The sequence below is a fragment of the Clupea harengus genome, chromosome 14 (assembly GCF_900700415.2).
Source record: "Clupea harengus chromosome 14, Ch_v2.0.2, whole genome shotgun sequence".
Lineage (NCBI taxonomy): Eukaryota > Metazoa > Chordata > Actinopteri > Clupeiformes > Clupeidae > Clupea > Clupea harengus.
The window spans coordinates 15,288,473-15,298,761 of NC_045165.1; the positions used below are offsets into that span (position 1 = coordinate 15,288,473).

Consider the following 10,289-nt stretch of genomic DNA (forward strand, 5'->3'; position numbering starts at 1 on the left):
GTGATTCGTCACAGTGGTGTGAGCGGTGTTGTATGACACTTTGTGGCAGGCGTGTGTGTGTGTGTGTGTGTGTGTGTGTGTGTGTGTGTGTGTGTGTGTGTGTGTGTGTGTGTGTGTGTGTGTGTGTGTGTGTGTGTGTGTGTGTGTGTGTGTGTGTGTGTGTGTGTGTGTGTGTGTGTGTGTGTGTGTGTGTGTGTGTGTGTGTGAGATACTGTGGGCCCCTCCTGGGTAACCCTGCTGACGGCTGAATGCCTGAAATGCTGTAGTCTCACATTCCCCCCCGTGTGACACTCATCACAGTAATGCTCTGCCCATGTGTTAGACACTCGCTACATATCAGTGGTGCTGCTTTAAGTCATGGGGATTCGGATGTACACATAGACGGATCAGATCAGACAGAAACTGGAGAGTGCTTGTTAACATACTCAGGGAGATTGAATCAGGAGAAGAGATATCTTGTGATGTTAATATGTCAGTGTTCAGTGATTGATGATATGGGCACTTGAAGATATGGTCACTTTGATTACATGTTTGTGTCACACACTTCATGCTGATATGATGAACGGGGGACACACGGCCAGTAAATGTCTGCATCTGCGTCTTCTGTTGGACCTAAGTGGACTGAGTAATCAGGGACCACTGTTTGCTCGTTTTCAACCGTCTTAGGAAACTGGTGCCAGAGAATGCGTTGGCTTGGAGTATCTTGAAGACCCAGAAGAGATGAGGTTTGAAAAGCCAGCTAACTCTGTCCCTGCGAGGGCGTCTAGAGAGCTGAGTCACATAGAGAGACTCTGTCACAGACCTGTGGTCTATACATGGCCTCTGCAATCAACAACAGCAAAAAACAGCATTTTTGCCTTCATCACATACAGACACAAGACTGATTTCTTTTGGTCTCAGATTTTGTTTGTCCGGGAAGTGCCATTACTGTGTCTGAAAGCCCAGCATCTCAGATAAGGTTGTATACTCAAAGGGCACTTATGCGTGGGAGGTATCACACAGTTATTATAGTGATTCTGCCTGTGCCTTTTGAACACTCCTGAAGTTTTTACTATTTATTTTGTTTGTTTTTGAGCAATGCTGGCTATTTTATATTCTGTTTTATCTTGTTTTGATAATGAAACAGGTGTGTATCCTTGTGAAACATTATTGGGATTGAGTTTTGTGTTGAGTATAAATACCAGAATGCATATACTTAGCGTAGCTATGTCAGTTATCGGACAGTGTCAAACATCGGCCATTCTGTTAAACAATCAAAATGCTAAATTTAATAATGGATTAACAATCGATATGCTCAGTCTCATAATGGATTAACATGACAAAGCGAACGTTTGGCGATAACACACACCGTCCGATAATTAAAACCGTTACGATACCATAATTCAATTGACATTATGTCTTTCACAGACAATAATGCACTTCAGATAATGCACGTCTTATTTATATTATATTATTTATATTTACTGGTGATTGATGATGGGGACATTGCATACTGAAGTTGCCAATACCATCTTGAATGATTTCTAGATGCTGTCTTAAGTGCTGTCACCAGCTGTTGCAGTGGACAAATCATTAACACTCGTCAGGCATATTCATTTTTTAAAGCCTGTTTCGTGGCCTGGTAAATGTGTATCTTGTGGATGTTGGCCATATTACCCATGGAAAGCATATGTTGGAGTGTTCGAACACCCAGTGTGAAGGCTAATGAATTGAATGTATGGTTGGGTTCATCTCCACCGGACGTGTGTTCATTTGGTTTATTCTGTGCTGTGTGCTATCTTTTCACCCTCGGTGCCGTGGCTGAAGAGTCCCACAGACATGATGAAGCAGAGGGACGAGGAACTCGACAAGAAGATTGTGGCCCTGAGGAGGAAGAATGAGGCACTGATGAAGAGGTACCAGGTGGGTGGCATGTCTCTCTCTCTCCCTCTCTTTCTCGCTCTCTCTCTCTCTTTCTTTCTTTCTTTCTTTCATTCTTTCATTCTCTCTGTTTCTATTAGTTTTTCTCCTCTTCACTCTCTTAGTTACTTTGTCCTTTTCTTTCTCTCCTTCTCTCTCTGCTGTGTGCCCCATCACATACTCTCTCTCTCTCCTTCTCTCTCTGCTGTGTGCCCCATCACATACTCTGCTCTGTCATCCTCCCCTCGCAGCCTGAATCTCTTCGTTTTCTGATGCAGTTGATCATGTAGTCAGATCGCTTCTTTTCTCTTTTTTTTCCTCTTCCTTTCCCATCCATTAATATTGTCTGTCTCTTCCTCTGCTTCTTTCTTTCTTTGGTCTCTCTGGTTCTGTCGTCTTCCCTCTCTCAAACTCTTCATCTTTTCTGTGTTCACACTGTGTCTTTGTCCATTCTCTATTACTCTATCTCTTTCTCTCCCTCTCTTCTTCCCTCCATCTCTCATCTACTTGTCCTCTCTCTACTTTCTCTTACTCCCTCTCTCCTAATCTCGGTCTTCATTCTCTCATGCAAATATAACCTAGATTCCAGAACTATAAATGAATATTGACTGCTTGGCATATTGACTGGGATTTATGAGAAGGTGCACACAAACTGTGATCACACATAAAATGTTCCTTCAGATTAGTCCAACACAAGTGACTGTCCACATAATACATTGTTAACTGCGTGGTCGAATTTGATGATTCGAATTTGATGATCGTATGGTTGAACTCTGTCCCATATAAACGGTACCTCTATATTAACGGTACAGGCATACAAAATGACATGTGTTTTATACAGTCAGATTTAAAGGTAGGGATCAACTTATACACTTGCCATTCATATTTCTTCATTCAGCACTATTGTACAGTGCAGATCTCCATCTTCATCAGGACGTGTACTCCCTGGGTGGTGTACCCATGACTCTATCTATGCCCTATCACTGGAGCTCCAGGAGCGTGTCAGGAAGGAATAGCACTTTCTCCCCCAAGCTGTGTTTTCTTTTGTTCCAGCTCTCTCTCCCACTTTCTCTCTCTCTCTCTCTCTCTCCCCCTCTTGCTCACTCTCCATCTCCACCTTTTTTAATTGTCCATCAGGAGGTGGAGGAGGACAAGAAGAAGGCGGAGCAGGAGGGGATGGCTCTGCAGAGCCGTAAGACAGAGGAGCTCTCCATCACCATCAACAAGACCACTAATGTGAGTGTGTATGTGGAGGCTGCACAGGTCAGTGTCCCTTCTCAATGTTTTTGATACTCTTGGTACTCTGTTTGGCGAACAGAAGCAAGTTGGCAAACAGACAGATACAATATATTCTGTGTGTGACTGGTTGTGGGGGTTCCCGCCACATGCTGTCAGGCATATCCAGATGAGTAGATCAAACGTGTCCTAATTCTGTTCTAACAGCTAGATACTGAAGAGGTTCTCCTCTCTCTTCCTCTCTCTACTTCTTTTCATCTCTCTCTCTCTCTCTCTCTCTCTCCTTCTCTGTCTCTCTTTTCATTTCTCCTTCTCTCTCTCTCGCTCTCTTGCTCTCTCTGTTGCTCATTTCTTGCTCCTTCCCCGCTTCTCTTTGCACGTCCATCTTCCATCTTAAAGCAGGAGCCGCGGGTGGTGATGAAGAAAGCTGGGTCCGGCGGTGGCTCCCCCCAGGACAAGAGCCCTAAAGGTGGGGGAGAGGCGGCCGACGGTGGCCCCAACCAGTTCAGCATGGGCCGCGGCAAGAGACGCCAACTCTTCGTCACCATGGTGGGAAACAGTAAGGTGAGGATGACACCTGGGGAACTTATGGCCACTGCCACACACAGAAGGGATACAACAGAGGGCCAGCAATCGTACTTCATGATGTCACGATTATTGGGTCATTTTAAGGCAGTATGCTGAGTATCATAATATGATATTTTACATTATAATGCGATTATATCATTTTTGTCATTTTTTTTTAAATTATGACATAATATTTCCTCCTATATACTCTATATAACTCTATATAAATGTGCTTTATGTGAGAAGGCTTCTAGACAGTGGCATTAAACGCAAGGCATGCTCAATACAGCTCAAGAATATAGTTCAAATACATTTAGTTTAAGCATTTTATGTGGAAACTGGTGAAAGTGGTTGCTGGTGAAGATCTGGGGCTGGTGCTCTCTGGATCTAGGGGCTACGCTCAAAAGTGTTCAGTATATGTTTAGGGAAGTGCTGCACATTGTTGTCATGGTGATTTGTGGGTGTTTTGGCATGGCACTTCACCCCTGGGCTATAGGGGTGTACTACTTGTATTTTGAAGATTTTAAGGTTCGCAGTTAAGGTTAGGTGAAGATTTAACCAACTTATGTGTGTGTGCGTGCTCGGAACCTCAGGGCACCCGAGTGGTGAGTGAGTCTGCGGATCCCAACCCTCAGAGACCTGGTGGGAAGAAGAGCAGCGCTGAGGATGACGAGGAGAACCGCACCGAGTCCTCCAGGAAAGGAAAACACAGCCAGTCTCGCAAGAGGACCTCTCAGACACAGGTGGCGCTCTCAACATACACACATACACACAAATAAAAACATACACAAACCCAAAACTCACACACACACTCACACACACACACACACAGTTGCCTAACATGTGCACACACACACAGATAGCGATGGAAAACATGCACCAATTTCTTCATGCACACAGTGATATGCCAACACTACAAAGAAAGAGACAGGCACAAATACTGTTGAGATCTTGTGTTCACACACACACACACACACACACACACACACGCACACTAACATTCCCACACTAGCCTATGTGAGCAGTGTAGTGTGTTCCCACGGCAGCAGATGAGAGTGCAGGAGCCTGACATAAATCAGCGTGATGTCTGTTCATCAGTTCACTTCAGCAGGCTCACTCACACACTCCCCGCCTTCTTGTCTCTCAGTCTACCCTCTTTCCTCTCTCTCAGTCTGTCTCTCAGTCTCCCCTCTTTCCTCTCTCTCTCTCTCTCAGTCTAGTCGCAGTCTGCTCTATCAGTCACTCACTCGCTCTCATTCCCACTCATGCACCGCCTGTTGAGTGTCTTTCTCTCTCACTCAATTAAGTCCCAGTCTCTCTGTCTATCAATCTGCTTGGTCATTCATTCATTCATTCATTAATTTACTCATTCAATCACTCACTACCCCTCTCTGTCTGGTTTGTCTGTTTTTAATTGATTTTATACACCATCAGACGCTCACTTTCTTAAAATGTTGCACATGTGTCTCTCTCACTCTCGATTTCACTCTCTGTCGTTCTGGTGCACTTATGTGCACACTAGTGATGGGAACTCCAGCTCTACCTGGTGAGCCATCATTTGATAGTCCGTGTCAGACGCCTTCTCACCTACTGTAAATACTCCATTTGGTTGACCGTACAGTGGCACAGGAGAGAGACAAACCCTTGTCACTGGTCACTTCCTGGCTAAATAATGTCTAGCTTACATGTTTAGTTCTATTTGCTGGTAGCCACCAGCCAGGAACAGCTATAAGGCTTTCTTGCTCTCCTGTGTCGTCCTGTGTTGTCCTGTGTCTTGTGACCATACGATAAACCAAACAGAATATTTCCAGGTGAGAACGCATCTGACATGGACAATCTCCTGTTGTCTGCCACACGTGTGAAAGGGAAACGCAGGACCTGATTCTCCTGACCTTGTCCGCAGTTCATATGAGAAACTGGCTACACTCTCTTTTTTCCCCCTCTTTCTTTCTCCCCATCAGTCTTCCTCTTTTCTTTTTCTCTTCCACCCTTCTTCCTCCTCTCACCCGCCCTCTTGTTCTCTTTCTCTGTCCCTCTCCCTCCTCTCTGTCACGCTCTCTATCTGTTGTCTGGGACCCCCTCCTCTCCTCCCCTGTCTGAGTTCTCCGCCCCGCTGCCCTGTTTTGCATAAGTGTCAGACATAAGGGGAAGCCCCTCCCCTGCTCTCTTCAAACACACTGGCCACAGGTCAGGGGGTGGGGCCACCTAATTGATTGATAAGGAAGAGGATTTTTAGGAGTCTGTCAAGTACTGATGGCAATTGAAATGCATCTCCTTAGTACTACTTAGTGTGCGTGTGTGTGTTTGTGTGTGTACATGCACATGTGAAACTGAGTGTATGTCTGAATACATGTGTGTGTGTGTCGACATGTTTGAGACCGATTATGGCACATTTTCACATTTAACTGTGGCAAGCTCTTCAGTCAATCAATCATGCAAACCACAACTATCACTCCTTGCTTAACCGTCCTCTTTCTGTCTGATTCATTAGCTTACTCAAGGGGATCATGCCACATCTATCAATCTCTTCCTGTAGTTTGTAAAAGTCTAACTATTCATCCCTGTCTATGTGTTGGCTTGTCTAGCTGACCATGTATACCTATTTGTGTATTTATATGACTTGTCCATTTATTTAGCTAGCTGGCTGTGTATCTGTCTGCATGTCTGTCTGTATGTGCTTATGTTTACTATATATATCTGTGTACTATGTATGTTAAGTCAATATCTGTGGAAAGAGAAGCTGGCTTAGTAGTAGAGGGTTATATTGGACCCTGGTGTCATAGGTGAAGTGGGCTTACATAACTGGGAATGTGAGAGCATGTGTCGTTACTCTGCTCACGGTCGTCACGCCACGGTTCCTCCCCTGTGCCATGTGTCAGGGGGCCGACCCGCCCAGCCCAGCCCAGCCCAGGAACAGCTGTTTGCCCAGCTCTGGGGGTGTTACTTGGCCCGCACGATCAGCCGAGTGCCCTGGAATGCCACATCGCTCAGTCAGGAGACACACACACACACGTAAACACACACACACACACACACACATACACACACACGTAAACACATAAACACATACATAAACACACATGTAACAACACACACAAGCCTAAACGAAACACACCAGACTCTGAGTGGCAGTATGCAAACACACATGCATGCTTGTCTGTACACAGGCTCGTCATACACACACACAGCTTTGCTTGCACAGTGTTCGTCTTTGAATGCTCACGAAGAGACACATGTAAGACGCAAACATCTATATACACACCTCAGTGTTTCCCCTACCGTTATATTAGGGGGGCGCCCCGCCCCCCCAACGGCACCCCCCCGCCCCTCCTGGAAGGTCAAGTTAATTTTGTTCAATTTTATTTTCTATAAAGCGCCAGATCACAACGGAAGTCATTTAAGATTACCTTTCCTATAGAACAGGTCTATAGCTTGTTATTTTATTAAACAAAATAAATAGCCTTATGTTATTTATCTTATTTACACGACGGCATGTAATTTCTGTCTCTACATGGTCGCGCGATTACAATTCTCTGCTCTCTGTATCACGCATGGCGGAGTTCCGCTACGATGCGCACAAACACACACACAGACACGTGCGCGCACACACAGGTGAGCACGCTCCCACCAGCGGACAGAATTGGGCTTAAGAATCAGTGCACAGCTACGGACACTTAAGCTTTAAAAAACACATTTCCAGGCGTTCATGAATCCAGCGATCTTTTCCTAGGTAGGGTCGAGAATGAGGCCTAATGAGAATGGCTACAACAGACGTGGAAACAGAACGTACGCCCATGTCCGCACCGAAAATTCAGAAATAGATCTGGCTTCCATTTTTTATCATTTTCCGCAAGTTGTGCGTGGCCCTTTTTACATAGAGTCTGGTAATAAATCTATGACATGTAATGAACATTATTTATTTTGCTGTGAATAATGAAGGAAGCAATACATCTGATTATTTCCCAAACCCTCAAGAGCTGTTACCATGGAGATTTAACGTTACTTTCTGTTTGAAGATAAGGTAGCAGCTAGTGTTGAAGAATGGATGACTTTTTAAATTGGACGACTTTAAATTAATATATGAAATTGAACATTAACACCTAAACGGATAAAATAAATAAACAAGGATAGCAAAACAGATTGATAAGCATAGAATGAGAACGGCAGAAACACAGGCAGGACGTTAGATGACGAGACAGATCATAGTGACACAGGCTGTTTTTTTTTCGTCATATGAAGCCTGAGACATTCATAACATTTAATTCAGTCTTACTGATGGTCCTTTTGTAATGCCAACATGTGCACTTCGTTGTGGATAAGTAAAGCCTATTCTGCTACATTTTTGTCCTGGTAATCTTTTGTTTGGCATATTGGTGAGGTTATTAAAATGACCATTTCTCAATCGTTTTGTTCTTGATGAATTAATGTTTGTTTATTAATCAGTTATTTTTCAACAAATAATTCAATTATAATTACAAAGAGGACAATTCGCAACTTTATATCCCAACTTTCACTTGTTTTCGGCAATTTCATTGCAAAAAACACCTACAAATAAAAACTTTCATCGCAACTTTTTGGAAAAGCTCCTGCGAAATCAGGAATTTTAGGCCGCAAATATCTCAAAACATTTTCTTCCAGAAGGCCAAAAAGGTAAACTGCAGTGACAAAAGCTGCACACTTTGGGGATAATTGTCATAAATAGACATGTTTAGTTCAATGTACAGTTAAAATAATTGTTCAGTTGTTATATTGACTGCTGTCATTAAAAGAAACACATGAACACCATGATTCCTTTAAGCGCATGATTCCCCCCCCCCCCAAAGCTGTAAACCTAGGGGAAACACTGCACCTACACACATAGGCTGGGAGTGTCCGGGTGCAACTTCACAGGTGTGTGTGTGTGTGTGTGTGCACACATGTATGCGTGCAGGTGTGTGTGTGAAAGGGAGCGAGAGAGTGAGTGCATGTGAAGTGTAGGCTTCGGACACGAGCATCTGCTTTTGAAACGCAAGCGTGGGTGTCTTGTGATCCTTGCTGTTTTTTTTTTTCCAGTGCAGCGGTGTTAATATGGTCCAGGTCAGGCAAGGTCTCACCCTAACTTTGAAATGAACTAGCTGTGCCTGTTCACACCCGTCCTATTCTGAGTAATGTTCATTTGATCTTGACACTTGGTGATTACTGGCCTGGATTTTTGTGCATGTTTCTCTGATGTGTGTGTGTGTGTGTGTGTGTGTGTGTGTGTGTGTGTGTGTGTTTGATTGTTTGAGCATTGGTGTATATTCATTTGGTGTTTGTGTCTGTATGTATGCACTCTGTAGCTGAAGGATCCTGCACCCCATGGTCATGGCCGCCGTGCCAGAGGGCTCAGCTGTGGTGCAGTCGCACTGAGATTACAGCAGCTGTCAGTGGAGAGGAGAGCGACTGTCCACTATTGGGTAGCACTCTAATGGACAAACCAAACCCTGTCTCCCCACATCCGAACAGTGGATTTTTAGAAGTCGCTCTCTGTATTATCTTTCTCCTTTTTTTTTTCATCTATGTCGTTCTCTTTCTCTCTCTCCCTCTCACCATCCCTCTTCCTCTCTTCTTTGGCATATTGTTCCCCACCCCAGTGAAAAGAATGATTTAATCTAATTAACATTTGGCTGCTCTCAGCTCTGAATAGACTCATTATGCTGCAGACCAGAGAGCGAGGTGGCAGGGAGCCAGAGCTGCACAGTAGAGAGAGAAGAGGGAGTGAAGAGGGAGAGAAGGAGGACACATTGTGTGTGTGTGTGCATGTATGAGTCAGTGTGTGTGTGTGTGTGTGTGTGTGTGTGTGTGTGTGTGTGTGTGTGTGTGTGTGTGTGAACATGTATGAGTCAGTGTATGTGTGTTTGGTTGTGTTTATGTGAGTTTGTGTTTGTCAGTGTCTTTGTGCTCTTCCAAGAGTCACTAGAGGTGTCGTAAATCCTGCAGTGACACTGGGTTTGTCTGCTACCACCACACCCACAGCCATAACTATGCCAACCCCACTCTCCCTGATACTGTTCAGCTACCCTTCCAGAGTGCAACTCCAGCCAGTCCACTAGATACACTCAACCTAAAGAGGCCTCAGGGTGTATAAGAAAGTGGACAAGAAATGTCCTGTACTTTATTTGTTTATCTATTTATTCATTTATTTGTATTACGTTTATTTATATCAGGGACCATGTACAAAATACATTAATCTCAGAAAAGAGGGAAAATGCTTTGTGCCCAATTTTAGCCACTAGCTAATTTCCATTTAAAGTCCCTTGGCAGGTGAAGGAAACGATAAAACACAGAGCACAACCTAACATAAGCACTACGAATAGACCAACATCCTATTCATACCCACACGCGCGCACACACACACACACACACACACACACACACACACACACACACACACACTTCATAGGAATAAACACATAACAGAATATAGAAATCACAGTATTACGTACACATATCCAAAGTTCTAAAAACAGGTAATCAGAATGTGAAAGTGATATGGCCAAGACTGGTTAGTTACTTGAAAACTCTCACTGTCTTTCTCAGGCTGTCCAACCGAGAGGTTTAGCATATCA

The 10,289-nt window shown here is 44.1% G+C and overlaps 1 protein-coding gene across 7 annotated transcripts in view; it reads left to right on the forward strand.

Moving 5' to 3' along the window:
• Nucleotides 1–10,289, forward strand: part of ccdc9b (coiled-coil domain containing 9B) — a 34,049-nt gene that overhangs the window by 6,638 nt on the left and 17,122 nt on the right. For 6 of the 7 annotated variants that reach the window (XM_031580002.2, XM_031580003.2, XM_031580005.2 and 3 more), the window contains exons 2-5: nucleotides 1,807–1,902; nucleotides 3,037–3,162; nucleotides 3,535–3,699; nucleotides 4,296–4,445. In XM_031580002.2, the coding sequence (XP_031435862.1) occupies nucleotides 1,807–1,902; nucleotides 3,037–3,162; nucleotides 3,535–3,699; nucleotides 4,296–4,445 (537 nt within the window). The remainder of the gene's footprint in view (nucleotides 1–1,806; nucleotides 1,903–3,036; nucleotides 3,163–3,534; nucleotides 3,700–4,295; nucleotides 4,446–10,289) is intronic. The other variant, XM_031580004.2, reaches the window with a different exon arrangement.